This window comes from Pan paniscus, chromosome 7, assembly GCF_029289425.2.
Source record: "Pan paniscus chromosome 7, NHGRI_mPanPan1-v2.0_pri, whole genome shotgun sequence".
Taxonomy (NCBI): Eukaryota; Metazoa; Chordata; class Mammalia; order Primates; family Hominidae; genus Pan; species Pan paniscus.
In genome coordinates, this window is record NC_073256.2 from 148,149,260 (window position 1) to 148,166,532 (window position 17,273).

Genomic DNA, 17,273 nt, shown 5'->3' on the forward strand with positions numbered 1-17,273 from the left:
TTTGATGTGTATATCATTTCCTAGAGCAAACAGCATCCCAAATGTGGTTCAAAGTTCAAGGTTTACCTGAATCAATTCCCTCTCTGCTTTGTGCCTCAAGAGAAGACAGCTTCACTTCTAACATTAGGGTCCCACTTGAGATGCCTCAGGTAGATGTTTTTTTGAGGGTATATCTACTGTGGATTTGTTACCTGGGGCTAAGTTTCTTTTAAATGGGATGGTGTTCAGAGTCAAGTGTTTAGAGAATGGTTGGGATTTTATAATTCTCATTCAATTACTTAAACCTTGTACCTCCAACACTAAGCTTATCAGAATAGCTTAGTGTTTATAAACATGGACTCTGGGCTCAGAAAGACTCAAGTGCCTGTGGCATAGGCAGTTACATTTCACTTTTCCTTTTGGTAAGGGAACACAGGAATCATCCATTCCCTAACTTCCCCTGCAGTGAGGTGGGACAGAAAGATGATGTATGCCTGGTAGCTGAGACCTTCTAAGTGATTCTTGTTTCTTTCCCTTTTTTCTCCTCAGTTGGCTGGATAGAGAGGGCCAAGAAGAGAACTCCAATGCAGAAGGAGGTTAGGCCCCCCAAAAATTGCACAGGAGACCCCTTGACACATATCCAATAGAACATAAGCAAGAAGTACATCTTTTATTGTGTTTTAGCCACTAAGATTGGGAGTTATTTGTTATAGCAGTTGGCTTTTATTGAACAATATAGTTATGAAGCTAGTTCTACAACTAACTACATGACCTTGGCCAAATCCTTTAATTTTTCTGGGCTTTCTCACCTGTATGAAATTTTCCTGGCAATCTTGTGGTCATAAGCACGTAGGTGTCTTCCAGGAAACAGTGTGCTTGCCCACAGTAGCTCACTTACCCATTGCCTTTCTCATTGTTCCTCCAATGTGCCAGACTTGATACCCCTCTGGGCTTTCGCAGTTGCTGTTACTTTTTCTTGTGAAACTTTTCTCTCAGGTCTTATGGGTCACCTCTTTCTATTATTTAGGGCCAATTGTTGACATCACATCTTCAAAAAAGCCTTCCCTGGTGACTCAGTTAAATCAGCATCCCTGTCCTCCCATTCCTTATCCCAAGTGGCCAACTTAATTTTCTTTGTTGCCTCTACCTCGATCTGAAAGCAGATTATTTATGTATTGGTTAATAAGAATATTATATATTATTCCCCAACCAGAATGTTAGCTCTATAAGGGAAACACTTTTGCTAGGATTTCCCTGGAGGATAGGACAGCCATATCCACATTGTAGTTGCTCAGCAAATACTGATGAATGTACTGGTCAAGTGCTGTGAGGATTACAGGAGGTCATTATGTAAAAAATTTGGCGCTTGTCCTGGCACATGGCAAGTGCCCAAAAATAGCAGATGGTGGTGAGTATCTGACTGTATGGAGTTTCTGTTCACTTCACATGTCCCACTCTTCCACGTAGTTGTAAGTCTCTCAAACCCTCAAAGTCAGAAACTAGATCTCATATTTCTTTGCCTCCCAATAAACCTTGTACACAAGAGGTGACCAATAAATATTTGTGAAGGGAACATTTGAAGAGAACCTCAAATTGTGTCCTTGATCTGGTACATTCAAAGACCAACGAAACCATCCTTGTTCTAAAAAAAATTAAACCTTTTTATTAGTATATTTATTTTATATATAAAAGAAATACAAAAAAAAGAAACAGAAAGAAAATGCTTTTATGGCAAATCAGATTTGTCGGTGCCTTCAGCCTGGGCTCCAGACTCCGTCCCGCTGGGTGACAACAAAGTCCGCCGGTTGTAATGACCCTTGATGATTCCTGTGTTGTTGTTCTCATTGAGTAGCTGCTTCTGCCTTTGCCTATTGAGGGACTGGACAAGTCCCAGGACAACCGCGGCCAGGGAGTACTGCCCAGGCAGTCTTCTTGGGGGCAAGATGAATGGGTTGGGTTGGACTCTTCCCAGGAGAAAGTACGTTTTGATTTTTCCTTCCTGTTCACTGATGCCCTTCACATAGATCTCCCCTCGGTAATCAAAGGCAAAGCCCTGGTCCTTCAGGATGAGATAGGTCTCCTCTGGGACTTGGATCCGGCCACTAACCCCCGTGCTGTCCATTCGGCTTGCCAGGTTCACAGTTTTGCCCCAAATGTCATACTGTGGTTTCTTAGCGCCGATAACGCCAGCTACCACTGAGCCATGGCTGATGCCTGGGGGGTGAAGCAAAGGAGCAAGAAGTCAGAGGGAGAAGAGGGACAATGGGGTGTCTGGACCCCTCCCTGGGACAGTGATCACTATGTGTGGGGTCTCTGTGGATGAACGGGAGGGTCCAGATCCTGCCCCCAGTCACATATTAGATGTATCACCTGGGTCAGTTAATTAACCTATTTGGACCTCACTTTTCTCATCAGTAGAATGGAAATAATTAAAGGCAGATTTAATGAGATAATACAAGTAAAGCCACTGTGGCATAGTGCCTGGCAACCAGTGAGTGTTCAATTGAATATAATTATTATTGTCATATGAGCACTGACTTGTCTTAGTCTGTGAGATGATCAGAGCATGGACCAGAAGTCAGGACCCTAGGATCTCCTGCTTCTGCTGACACAGTGCTCTGAGAGCCTGCACAGGCCTTTTCCCTCTCTGTTTTAGCCCAGGTCCTCAGCATCATTCCCTTGGTCCATGGCGATGGCTTTCTAAGTGTCCTCCCTGTCTCCTCCCTTGTCCCCTTGAGCTCATCCTCCACACTGCTGCAGGAGCGGGAGGGCTCGTTCTGATCAAGTTGCACATCTGATCAAGTTACAACCCACTTAAATATCTTCCAGGGCTCCTTTCACTTACAGGATAAAGCCAATGATCCTTAGAATCACAATCAAGAACCTCTCTGATATGGCTTTTGCCTGATTTTCCAGCCTCATTTATCCCACTCTCTTCCTTACTGCTGCATTATATTCACACTGAACTGCTGGAGTTTTCCTAACCTTCCAGCCAGTACCCACCTTTGTGCCTTTGTCCTGACTTTCCCCCTGCTTGGGCTATTACTTCCCCACACTTTCACAGTTTATCTGGTAAATACTTTTAAAGACAGTTTCAGTGCCTCCTCCACTAGGAAGCATAGAATTCTAGAAATGGTAGCATTTCACTAAACCTGTTAGTGGGCATGTATGTCTCTTTCTAAAAGACAATTATTTCATTCTACAAACATTGACTAGGCACTTGCTATGAGCCAGGTACAGTCCTAGGCATTGGGGATGTGGTGGGAAAGGAAAGAAATACAGCCCTGGTCCCCATGGAATTTACCTTCTACTGGGGAGAGATAGAAAATAATTTTACAAATGTAATATAATATTAATGAATGATTAGGGCTACAAAGAAAAATCAATGAGGGTAAAATAATGGAGAAAGGTGGAAGAGAGTATGTTTCGGAGTAAGGAGGTTAGCAAAGACCTTGTTGAGCAGAGAATATGGTGGGAATAGCCATGCAGATATCTCGGTAAGATTATTCTAGGCCGAGGCAAAAGCAAGACACGTATACACACTGACATAAGTGACTGGCAATTTGAAAATCTCACTCTATGGAGTACATGGGAATCACAATGATAGTTAGCTCTTTAAAATTTGCAGAGACCTTTGACAGCCAATATCCCATTTGATTCTCATATTATTATTGTGAGGTAGAGAGGCAGAGGAGGTAATAATTTAACACCCACCTTACATAGGAGGAAACGGAGACACAGAAGGTTTAAATGATTCACCCAAAGTCATACAGCTGGTTACAGCAGACCCAAAACACAAATTGAGATGCCTAATTCAGTTGGGAAGTTAATTTTCCAACCTCTGAGATCAGTGAAACTATACTAGGAGTGTAATATGTCATGGCAAGGGTTGACCCTGATTTGGCAACATCTTCAGAATTTACTTAGAATATCTCTGTTCAGCATTACAGTTCCCTTTTTATTCCTGGTTCAATTGTGTAGTCAACAATTTCAGAAATGACATTGATAAGATTGATGGAAGATGTGGGAACAAGCGTTGAACATCCCATCCATAGATCAAAAACATAAAATATAAGCCCTTTAATGCAAAGAACAAAGACATATGGCATTCCTTAGATCTGACAAGTCAGATATTGGTATTTCTTGACCTCTTTTTCTTGAAAGCTGCTAAAGGAGAAGCAGATAAAGTAAAATGGCATATCAGCCAGAAGATGTCTACAGTGTGAGGACTGTAGCAAAAGTTATTTTAAACTGCACTCTGGCAGCCAGAAGATGTCTACAGTGTGAGGACTGTAGCAAAAGTTATTTTAAACTGCACTCTGGCAGCCAGAAGATGTCTACAGTGTGAGGACTGTAGCAAAAGTTATTTTAAACTGCACTCTGGCAGCCAGAATGTCATTGTCTCAGAGTTAGGAAATGCTGGAGCTGCTGCTGGTGTGACTGTGTGATCTTAGGCTAGTTACTCATCTACAAAATGAGAATGTGGACTAGACCAGGGATTTTCAGACTGCATTTTAGGAGGTCACTGAGGCTCAGCAGAGATGTGGAAGGAATGACAAATTATAAAGGATTATTATTGATTGCAGTGATTAATGTTATGTTGTTGCTTTGCACAGTGATGTCTTTAAGCCCAAAGAAATGGCGAGCTCTGTGGCTGAGTAAAGTCTGTCCCTGGAAATATATTATCTGCCATCCTCAGGAGTAGAATCCTGCTTTTGTCTGAAGGAATTATCCTGAAGACCCTGAGAGCAATACATTGACCACCAGCATTGAGCTACCCAGGAGTCAGAATTAAATGACTGATTAGTCAGCTACATCTCTATGCACGACCTTGCCTGGGCAGGCAAGTTGGAAGAGGGGTTCACAATAGTCTAGCATTTGCCAAAGGCTGGCTGCTTTGTATTTCTGCACACAAGCCAGTATCCTACTCTTGTTTCCAGCATCTTGACTGAGAGGAAACTAAGAAAGGCCTGAGCTGACCTTGTCCCTATCCTTGGCAGGGTCATGCTAGATCTATTGCATTTTTCAGGAAAAAGCTTTCCTGGATTGATGCCCAAGGCAGGGGAGGGTCTGTTGGAGCAAGGTCAGCTGGCTCTATCAGGCCCCACCTGCAGCTGCTACTCACCAATCCGGAGTTCAAAATTGTTGAATGAATGCTTGTTGATCTCCTGTATGCTTTCTGTCAGGGCGAGTGAGAAGTCAGCCAGAGCACACAAATGTCCCCACTTGTCTTCACATTGCTGAAGCAAACATGAGGAGAAGAATTCATTTAATGCGGAATGTGGGGGAACATTAACATTTCTGCAGCAGGGGCTTTACGTCCTAACCCAACCCTACCTGCACATCCCTTAAAGGAAATAATCATGTGGGTGAGCCCCTCTACACTCAAGTCACTGGTATCTCAGAACATGGGAAGACATAAGATTTGCTTGCAAGAGTGTAGTATATGTGGATCATTGTATTCCTTCTTCCACATCTACACCTGTCTGTTCAGGTTGATGTAGCATCAATTCCTTAGTGTATGCTCACTGGCATGTGTGTGAATGAGTGTATGTGTGTATGTGCGTGTGTGTTGGGGGTGTGTGGGCGTGTGGGTGGCCGTGATTGTATGTGGGTATGGGTATGTGTGTGGGTATGGGTATGTGTGTGGGTATGGGTATGTGTGTATGTGCTCCTATGTATGTGTAGCTTTTCCAGTCTAAGAACTGTGTCTATTTCCTTTGAATTGCTTACAGTGTGTGTTTAAGGGATACATTTGCTTACAAAACTCCTAAGGGAAGTGCTGCATAAGCCTCTGGGCCTCTCTGAACCTCAGTTTCCAAATCTATAAAATGGGAATAAGCATACTTGCCCTTCCTACCTCATAGGTATTGAATGAGATTTTTTATATGAGAGAACTTTGTGCCCCTGTAGAACAGAGGTTAGCAAATAGTTTCAATAAAGGCCAGATAGCCAATATTTTAAGGTTTGTGGACCATATGGTCTTTGTTGTGACACTCAACATTGCCATTTTAGCTTGAAAGGAGCAATAGGCAAAATATAAATGAATGGGCATGGCTGTTTTCCAATAAAGTTTTATTTATAAAAACAGATGGTGGGCCAGATTTGACCTGTGAGCTGTAGTTTTCTGATCCCTGCTGCACACGTACCAAATAATAACCAGCATGAATTTCATCCCAGATAGTCACTCTTGAAGTATTTTATTGTTTTTAGTTGGAAAAAAACATACGAAGGATTGGAAGAAATTGATGAGAATTCCATTTCCCCAAGTATCTTGGACTCATATTCTTTTAACACTAATTGAGGACTTTACTAGATGCAAGGCTTTGCTTGGGGAGCATGACATTATCTGAGATAATTCATCCATTAACCCTGGAAGGTAGACAGTGTTGCTATTTAACACCAGTGCCTGGAACACAGTCAACACTCTAAAAAGCAGCAGCTGTTATTATTATGATGTAAGACTTTTGAAAGACAAAACAAAAATAGGAAAAAAGAGGCTAGTATTAGGGGTTTAGTAAGATCCACAACTAAATCACAATAGGGTATTTCTGGGCTCTTGATTTTGTTCAAGGGAACAATGAGGTTCAGAACAAAGTCTAGAAGTTTCTCAAAAAAGCAGCATGGCTTCATCCGGTAGACTCTACCTACCTTGGGGGCAAATCCACATCACGTAACTATTATAATCCAGTCCATTAGATTTTCTCCCCATCTTTCCCCAAGGATCTTGGTGACAGAGGCTTCACCACCGTCGGTGACATGACAACAGCAAGACCCCACCATGCATTGTGGCTGTGTCCAAAGAGTCCTTTACCTGTTTTTCAGGTGACAGGCCTGACACGGCCATGTAGGTGCTGCCAATGGTCTTAATCTTTTCAATGTCTTGAAATCGGTCTTCACCAAGCAACTGAAAGAGAGCCAGGCAATGGTGTTAGCCCTGGTGTTTATTCTTCCAGCAGCCTGGGCTCCTGAAAACAGGCCCCTGGCTCACAATGAGCTACCTCTGATGGTTCAGTATCCTCTAGTTATCTGCTTTTCTCTCTGAGAATCATGCTTTCAGCCAGTCACATATATTTAATGAGCACTTGCTAAGGGTCAGGAGTGGAGATGGGTGTAAATTGGTACTCTTTAAGGAGTAGGTCTGCCTCTTCACATGTAAGTCAGATCCTGTCCCTGCTCTGTGCCAAACCTCCTATGGCTTTCTGTTTTACTCAAGGTCAAAACCAGTCTTCATTGTGACTTGCAAGGCTTGCCAAGACCTGTCCGCTCTCTTATCGTCTCCCTCTCTCGCTCTGCTCCAGCTGCACTGATCTCTTTGCCCCTTGCCACACTGACCTGAGAACAAGCTCAGCCTGCTTTGGCCTCAGGACTTCTGCACCCGTTGTTCCCTTGCTGGGCTACTCTTCCCTGGGACAACTGTATGGCTTACTCCCGCACCTCCTACAGGTCTTTCCTCAAATCTCATCTTTGCAGTGCAGTCTTCTGGACCACCTTATTTAAAATTGAACACAGCATCCCATTCCCACATACATATTCTTATCTTCCTTCCCTGTTTTACCTTCTGTCCTTAGCACTTATCCCTGATATTGCTTATTTATTGTCCTCTTCCTCCCGGGAATGTAATATTCCTGGAGCATATATTTTCCACTGTTGTGTTTACTACTCAGCACCTAGACAGACTGTAGAGAAGAATGAATGAGTGAATGATTAAATGAAGGAATGGGTGCTATCCTGGGACATTTCCTTTACCTTTACCTGTGGTTTCGGTTTTAATGCTAAGAGAGGGAAACCTTGGTGTCTTATTTAGCAATGGTGGTAGGCAGAATAATGCTTCCTGAACCCAGGCCCCAAAGATGCCTGTGTCTTAATTCCTGGAACCTGTGCGTATGTCAGGTTACATGATGAAAAGGACTTTGCAGAGCCTCTGGAAGGAGCACAGCCCTGTAAGTTTCATTTTGAATTTCTGACCTCCAAACAGTAAGGTTATAGATTTCTGTTGTTTCGAGCCACTAAATTTGTAGTCATTGGTTACAGCAGCAGTAGTAAATTAATACAGTAACTATTCATTGAGTTCTTATATGTTGGATGAACAATATACATGAGCTCTACCAACCCAAGTAGGGAGGTCAGATGTTAAAAATAAATACACAGAACATGCCCTAGTTCAATTTTAAGAGAATTTATGTTGGAAATACACAGGGTAGAGGGATGAGGAGATCAGGCCATTTTGATCTAATCTGAAGGATCTCGGAAAGGATCCCTCAGCAAGTGATTTCTAGCTTCAGTTCTAAAGGGTGAGGAGGGGTTTTTCTAGCAGTGAGTGTATGAGTTTGTGTGTGTTGGGGAAGCTAGGGGCACGGGAAGGGGAGCATCCAGAAATAGGGGCCAGCATAGATGAGGTCTGGAAGTTGGGGAGAATGTACAGGAGGTCCAAAGAGTGAAGACGAGGTCAGTTTGGCCACAGTGTGGTAAGCCAGTCTATAAGTTGAAGGAAAAGAGCTGAGAGAGGTAGTGGGGGCCAGAACACACAAGGCCCTGGAGGACACACAGATGATATTGAAGACAATGGGTCTCTATGCTAAGAGTAGTGACAAGCACTGAAAGGGTGTAGGCAGAAAGAGACCGAGTCAGGTTTGGATTTTGGAAAGTTCATTCTTATTGTCATGAGGAGAGGGAAACATGAGGGGAGACCTACTGCAAGATCCAGGCAGGCAATGACAATGGCTTGGGTTAGGGATGGAGTCAGATATATGGATATTTTGAAAGATTATATTGGTGGTGATAGAATCAACAAGATTGGTGCTGCGTGGCCTTCCTGCAAATTAGCTTCTAACATTTGCTAGTCCCAGATGTAGATTTGTGTGTGTGTGCCTGTGTGCAACTATGTGTGCATATTGCATGTGGGTGTGGGTGTATATGTGCATATATGTGTGTATGGTGTTTATGTGCATGTGTGTCCACCTGCATACATATGTGTGTGGACACACGTGGGCACATTTGTAGTGATGTGTGTATGTCTACATGTGTACAGTACATGTGTGCATGTGCGTTTATGTGCACATGCATGTCCATGTATGTGTCCACATGCATGCATTTGTGTGAGTATGCATTTGCATGTGTGCATGTGTGGTTTTCATGCCTGTGTCCACATGTGTGCCTGTGTGTGGGTACGCACACACATGTGTTATGTGCATGTGCATCCACATGTGTGCATTTGTGTGTAGTCATGCCCATATGTGTACATATGTGTGTGGTGTTTATATGTGTGTCCACATGTGTGCATGTGTGTGTGCGTTTGTGTTCGGGGCAGTCACGGGGCAGAGAAGGGGAGTCAAGAAAGTCAAGAATAGTTTTGGATTATACCACATGCTTGTCTATCACATGCACTTATTTCATAGTGGCTTGGTGTTATGCACCAAGAATTTCTAAGCTCCAAAGATTGACAAGCTATAAACTCACATACAATATTTCCCTTCATCTGTTGTTGAACACTTAAGTTGATTTCATATCCTGGCAATTGTGAATGATGCTGCAGTGAACACGGGAGTGCAGACATTCCTTTGGCATATTGATTTCATTTCCTTTGGGTATACACCCAGTAGTGGGATTGCTAAGTTTCCATCAATGGATGAGTAAATTCAAAAAATGTGTTATATATACACAACGGAATACTATTCAGCCATAAAAGAAGGAAATCCTGTCATTTTAGAAAACATGGATGAATCTGGAGGGCATTATGATAAGTGAAATAAGCCAGGCACAGAAAGACAAATGTCATATAATCTCACACATATGTGGAATCTACAAAAGTTGAACCCATAGAAGTAGAGAGTCAATGGTAGGGACTGGGGATGGGGGTATAGAGGGGGTGGGGAGATGCTTGACAATGGGTACAAACTTACAGTTAGATAGGAGGAATAAGATCTGTTCTATTGCACAGTAGAGTGACTATAATTAATAATAATATACTGTATATTTAAAAACAGCTAGAAGGAAGGATTTTAAATTTTCTTATCATAAATAAATGATAAATGTTCGAGGTAATGAATATGCTACTTATTCTGTTTTGATCATTACATATTATATACATGTATCAAAACATCACATTGTACTCTATAATATGTATAATTATATTTGTCAATTAAAATAAAACTTTAAGAAATAAAAAAAATTGCAAATTTATTTGCCCCAAATTGGAAACTACTCCATAACAAAAATAATGAACTCTTGAAACACACAAGAATATGATAAATCTCAAACAAATTACACTAAGTGAAAGAAGCCAGATATTAAAGAGTACCTATCATGATTATTTCATTTATATAAAATTCTGGAAAATGCAGAGTAACCTATTGTAATAGAAAGCAGATCAATAGTTGCACTGGAATGAGGGGATGGGGAGGAGCAGGAAGAAAGAATTACGAAGGTATGAATAAACTGTTGGGAATGATGGATATGTTCAGGATCTTAATTTTGGTGATGTTTCATAGGTGTCTAAACATATCAAAACTTATCAAATTGTATATTTTATATGCAGGTTTCTGAATCAACTATAAGACAACAAACCTGTTAAAATAATTACATAAAACCAAATATATGCTATTAAGAGTAAAGACATTCCCTAAACTCTAATGGGCTGGCTGATCTCAATGTCTGTGGGCTCCCTAGACAAGTTGAAGCATGTATCCCTGTGCCTGGCCTCTCCTCTGAGGAAGCTTCTTGGGTGCCTCTCTCTGCACCAACAGCCCTCGTCTGTCATCGTCACTTTATATTGAATGATTGGTGTTTGCCATACCAAGTGGACAGTATAATTTTGGAGAGTGGGTACAACATTGCATGTTTCCTTGTACCCCAAGTCTAATGGTCTGGGATGCACTGATAATTGTTGATATTCCTTGGAAACACTAGGTGATATTTGGATGGCTTCTCACCTCAGTGCAGTTTAAGAAACCTTCACCCAATATCCATAATATACCTTGCAACCCTGTGCAGTCAATATTTTGTCCCCATTTTATATAGGAGGAAATTGAGGCACAGAGGGGTTGACGGAATTGCTAAAGGCCACCCAGCTAAGAAGAGTCAGAACAGAATTTGAATCTTGATTGCTTGACTCCGAAGTCACGCCTGCCTTTCCTGCTACCTTGCCTTAAAGCAGTGATTTTCAAAGTGTGGTCCCATAAGCATCACCTGGGAACTTGGTAGAGTTGCAAAATTGCGGCCCCTTCAGTCCTACTGACTCAGAAACTCTCGGGATGGGGCTTGGCAACCTGTGCTTTAACAGGCCTTCCAGGTAGTTCTAGTGCATGCGTGAGTCAGAGAAGCACCACTTTAAAGGAAGAGGATGAGCTGCCTGAGGGATAGTCAAGTCATCCATTCATTTATTCATCCAGTAGGTAGTTATTGAATATTATATTCCAGGCACTGAGGTAGGGATACAAAGTCTTTGCCTTTGATGGGCTTGCCGTGTCCTGAGTTGCACATCCCCACACATCATGGACAAGTGCATGCTGCTTTGAGGGCTGGAGTTAATGTGGATTTGAACTTCTCTTCCAGATTTGAACTTAAACTACACGGTTCTGTGGTGTCTTCTACCTAAGCACTGAATAAGCCATGGCACATTTCAATTCCCATTCTCAGATGTGATTATTAGAGAGACCCATGGGATGCGTTGGCTTTGAATTCCCCAGTTTGAAATGATTTAGAAGGGTGAAACGTCAAAGCCTCCTGTCTCCTTGTTTTTCATATCTATAAGTGTTCATGTATGGCAGGGGCTATGATAGTACACAATCCCATTATAAAGTAGCCTGTTCTATGTTTGTGACCTGCATGTCAAAGTTCACTCTATGCCTAATGAAACACAGCATGACTCCACCTCTGATTACACAGGAAGCCTTGCCACCCTCCTCAACTTTCTAAATATCTACTCTGCTGAGACTTTAACCTGGAGTTTGCAGTTGAGGCTTTTCAAAGAATCAAGCCTCACATTTTTGGTGGTGGTGGGGCACAGACAGGTCACAGATGAACAGGATTTAGTTCCAGGTCATCCATTTTACCCCCATCTATGCTGGCTGGTAGGGATTCACTCCCTGGGGACCTCAGCTCGTCCCGTGCAGCTCAGGCCACTGTTGGGAAGCCTCTGAATGAGAGATCCTTCCTCCGTCGATCCATTATACCTTTGGGCTGAGATGGCAGCTCTGGGGCAATATAGAAAGAGCCGAACCCTTCTCCATGGGCCAGCCCTTCAAGTGACAGTACTCAGAAGTGGTTCTTACATCTCTCCTATTTCCCAAATCTCCTTTGAATTTCCCCAAAGTAATCTCTTGATGATGTAGTTTCCAGATCTGTAGTACTCAGTTTACACGTTCATGCCCTTTCCCAAATTCTTGGGAAGAGCATGGGCCAACGGCTAGAACATGGTTCTGTGTGGTTCAGCACAGCTGGGTTGGGTCTCTTCTGCTTTTACACTACATACTTTTTCGCTTCAAAGTCAAAACTAAACAGACATAAATCCTGTTCTCATGAAGCTTATACTCTATTGTGGGTGAAACAATCAAAAAGAAATTTTACAGCAGGCTGTATGCCAATGGGAAAGATCTAGCAGAGAGGGTGATGGGTGGAGTTGGGGAAAAAGGGAGAATGCTGGAGCAGCATGCCTAGGTGACAAGGGATGGGACCTATGCATGCCTGTGGGCCTCGGCCCTCACCAGGAGCCCTGAGAGTTCCTCCCCATTCCTGGAGAAAAGGCACATATGTGCACACAGGGGCAGGTGCAGGTAAGTGGAGTGGGCTGGAGAAGTGCCTGGAGAAGACAGGAAAAGTGTGCTGATCTCTGGTTTAAGAAATTGCTCATGACATACTGATTTAAAGGCAAAGGACTAGCTCTAGCCTTCCTCTTACATGTTGTGTGCCCAGGGGCTGTGGCATAGGTGTTTTCCTGTTACAAGAAGAAAGTACCTGAGACTTGGTGATGCAGCTGGCTCACCTCCAAGGCTGCACAGGGCACCGCTTTAACCTCATGTCTGGAGTGAACCTTTGGCAGGAGATTATAGTAGTGCACACCTGCTTCTACAGCTCACTCCACTTACCTGCACCTGTGTGCACACATGTGCCTCTCTCCAGGTGTGGGGAGGAACTCTCAGTGCTCCTAGTGAGGGCCGAGCCCCACAGGTGTTTACAGGTCCATCCTTTGTCATGTAGGCATGCTGCTCCAGCATTCTCTTTTGTCCCTGACTCCATCCATCTCACCCTCTCTGCTAGATTTTTCCCATCAGCATACAGCCTGCTGTGAAATTTCTTATCCTACAGCAGTCTTTCTTGACATCACTTTCCTTTCTACTTGTCTCCTTTTTTTGCTGTACAACTTCTGAAAAGAGTTGTCTAGACTGATTGCTTCCATTTTCCTCCTCCCCATTTTTTCCTAAGCCTGGTCCTGCCATGCCACTGAAACTGCTCCTTTCCAGGTCCTGGAGGCCCTCCATGTCCCATGCTGCTGGCTGTCCTCAGCCTCGCTTCTCTTGGGCTACCAGCAGCACTGGACCCAGCTGCTGGGGCTCTACTCCTGTTTATACCTTTGTTCCTACTTGGCTTCCCCCACTTCAGATTTTACTTCCACTTCACTGGTGATGCTTCACCAGTCTCTGTGGTTAATTCCTTCTTTCCACCATTATCGTATATCATAGGTGGGCCTCAGGGCTCAGGCCTCAGACCTCTTTTCTTTTCCATCTAACTCATTTCCTTGTGGTATCATCGTGTCTTACAGCTGTAAATACAATCTCTTTGCTGAAAACTCCTAACTGCATGCCCTGTCTTGACCTTCAGACTCAGTATGGAATTGCTTACATGATGTCCTCATTATAGGTCTAACAGGTGTCTCAGATCTGCCATTCTCAAAGCTGGCCCCTTGTTCCTCCTCATCGACCCCCATCTTGGTTAGTGGTGTCTCCATTTTACCAGTTGCTTCAGAATAAAACCCATATAACCCACATCTAATCTATCAGCAGATCCTTAGCCCTATCTTTAAAGACATTCAGATTCTGACCCTGTCTCATCACCTCCTTGGTCCTAGCCACCCTCATCCATTTTCTTTTATTGAAATAAGCCTCTTAATTGGCTCCCTTCTTCCACTCTAGACCCTGTTCTTCACACAGAGCTGAGAGGAACCCTGTTAAAATCAAAGTTAGGTTACATCACTTCTCTGCTGGAAACCCTCGTAGCCATCCCCATCAGTCTCAGAGTAAAAGCCAAAGCCTTTGCTCTGGTCCGTGAGGTCCTGTAATATTTGGCACTCTGGCCCTTCTCTCCATCAGCCACTGACCCTGCCACGCTGGTTTAAAGGCAGGAACCAGCTCCAGCCTTCTTCTTGCAAGTTGTGTGGCGAGGAGCTGCGGCCCAAGTCTTTCCCTGTCTAAATAGAAAGTACCCAAGACATGCTGATGCAGCTGGCTCACCCCTAAGGCAGCACAAGTGAGGTTCCATCACCTGACTTGCTCAAGAGAACAAGAGAATGCCTGCTGCACACACCCTCCTCAGGGCTTAGAATGTGGGCTTTTCCTTGCCTGCCGCCATGCCCCCCAAGCTGTTTCTATGGATCAGTTCCACTTCCTCATCTCCTCCAGGCCTCTCAGTAAGCCCTTTCTCAGAACCCTCTCTGAAATTGCACTATGGGTGTCCAACCATCTCGGTTCACCCAGGTCGGAGGGATTTTTTGAGATGCAAAACTTTTAGTGCCGACACCAGGAAAGTCCTGGGTAAGCGATGAGTGGGTGACTCTAATTGCACCCCTCTCTCCAAACCTTCCTTCCCATGTTCCCTGCATTATCTTGCCCCACCGAATGTATCTCTGTCTGTTGTACAACATATTTACTTGTTATTCTTTTTGATTGTTCTTCACCCACAATAGAGTATAAACTTCATGAGAACAGGATTTATGCCTGTTTAGTTTGTCATTATATCCTGTGCGCCCAGGGCAGGCCTTCACTAGATACTGGTTCAATAAGCCCATAAACAGCAACTTCTCTGAGGCTGGCTTTCAGTGTCACTCTTGTCAATGAAGCAAGATTCAGTTAATCACTGTCACATGGACTTCATATTCGCAGTGCATTTCCAGGGTGGAAGAGTATTAGTTGCAGAATGATGAGAAGTAGAACATATTAGTTTAGAAGATCATAAGTGCACCTCTCCCTTCCTTTTAAACAAACTTACATTTTATCCCTATGCACTTCTAAAAAGGGTGTGAATACTATACTGGGTTAAATAGTGCCTCTCAAAAATTCATGTCCTCACAGACTCTCAGAATGTGATCTTCTTTGGAAATAAGTTTTTTGCAGAGTAATTTTTAAAGCTAAGAAGAGGTCATATAAGATTAGGGTGAGCCTTAAATCCATTATGGCTGGTGTCCTAATAAGAAGAGGAGAGGGCACAGAGACACACACGGGGACAAAGACATGTGAGGATGGAAAGAAATTGGAATCATGCTGCCACGGTCAGCCAGCCACCACCAGAAGCTGGGAAGAGGCAAGGCAGGAGTTTTCCCTAGAGCCTTCAGAGGGAGCAGGGCCCTGCTCACCCCTTGATCTCACTCTTCTTGCTTCCGGAATTGTGAAAGAACGCATTCTGGATTTGTTTGTTTGTTCGTTTGTTTGTTTTGAGATAGAGTCTCGTGCTGTTGCCTGGGCTGGAGTGCAGTGGTGCGATCTCGGCTCACTGCAACCTCCACTTCCCAGGTTCAAGTGATTCTCCTGCCTCAGCCTCCCGAGTAGCTAGGATTATAGGCACCCACCAGCACGCCTGGCTCATTTTTTGTATTTTTACTAGAGATGGGGTTTCACTATGTTGGCCAGACTGGTCTCGAACTCCTGACCTCGTGATCCACCTGCCTCGGCCTCCCAAGGTGCTGGGATTACAGGCATGAGCCACGACGGCCAGCCTCTGTTGTTTAAAGACACCAAATATGTGTTACTTTGTTACAGCCACACTAGAAACAAATACACATAATAATAAAATGAACTTTTAATGATCATAGTTATGTGCCAAGTGTATTAGTCTGCTCAAGCAGCCATAATAAAAACAAACAACAGAAACTCATTTCTCACAGCACATGAATTTTAGGGAGGAGATGCTATTCAGTCCATCACATCAAATACAGTCTTAAGTGCTTTTTAATCTCTGCATTCAATTTACAATGACCCTACTGTATCTCATTTTGTAGATGGGAAAACTGAGGTGCATAGAGGGATTAAATAACTTGCTTAAGGACATAGAGTGAGAAAACGGCTAAATTACATAAATTCAATGCCCTTGCAGGTAACTATTAGATTAAAAATTCCAGGCTAGGGGTGGTGGCTCACATCTGTAATCCCAGCACTGTGGGAGGCTGAGGCAGGCAGATCACCTAAGGTCAGGAGTTCGAGACCAGCCTGGCCAACGTGGTGAAAATGGCTGTCTCTACTAAAAATAAAAACTCCACAGTATACAAAGCATAAATTAAACATTTTAAAGAGATTAAAGAGTAGACTGGAAGAGGCGATGTCCGCATATACTGGGGCACAGAACTAGGGGCTCTGCCTCCGTCGATCATCTGTTTCTCTGAGTGGCACTTTGAGCTTAGCATTCACTTTGCAGATGAATCAGCAGAGGCTCCATGCGGTAAAATAATGTGTCCCAAGGTCCCAGGGTGAGAAAGGGGAGACAGGACCACGCATAGTTTGCAGGGCCCAGTGCAAAATGAAAATGTGGAACACCTTTTTCAAAAATTAAGACACACAGAGCAATAGCAGAACATTAAAACAAGCATGGGTTCCTTTTGGGACTGCACAAGCTGCACACTCGCGAAGCCAACCATGAGTGGGAGAGTTAGGCTAAAATTCAAACCTCACTGATTCCCAAGTCTAAACTTTGTCTTCTTATTCCCACTCTTGGCAGACATTTAGATGTAATTTCTGATTCTCTAGCTTTTGCCTCCATTTAAGATTGTAATATCCTCCGGCTCTCATGTCATCCTGGGGTGGACAGACAGGCAGACGGAGCAGAAGATGGGTTCTCTACAGACTCTCTTGTTTCAGGCATCATCTCAAAATTAATCAGGGGCTAAGAAACTTGGAAAATTCCTCCTTGAGAGGAACTCTTCTGGGAACATGGAGAACACAGGTAGGTGCTTGGCTTTGGTGTGTGTGTGTGTGTGTGTGTGTGTGTGTGTTCGTGTGTATGTATAGCCTGATTTACAGCAGGGGCAGCCTTTGTTTATTATTTTTGTTTCTTGAACTAAAGTGAAGCCCCTCTTCTGCTGTCACAGAGAT

General features: G+C 43.5%; 1 protein-coding gene across 4 annotated transcripts in view; it reads right to left on the reverse strand.

Moving 5' to 3' along the window:
- Positions 1-1,615: 1,615 nt before the first annotated feature.
- Positions 1,616-17,273, reverse strand: part of ADCY8 (adenylate cyclase 8) — a 261,872-nt gene continuing 246,214 nt past the window's right edge. For all 4 annotated transcript variants that reach the window (XM_055116960.2, XM_034966610.3, XM_008955471.4 and 1 more), the window contains 3 exons: positions 6,794-6,886; positions 5,105-5,219; positions 1,616-2,193 (listed from right to left, as the gene is read on the reverse strand). In XM_055116960.2, the coding sequence (XP_054972935.1) occupies positions 1,706-2,193; positions 5,105-5,219; positions 6,794-6,886 (696 nt within the window). In that variant the 3' untranslated portion in view covers positions 1,616-1,705. The remainder of the gene's footprint in view (positions 2,194-5,104; positions 5,220-6,793; positions 6,887-17,273) is intronic.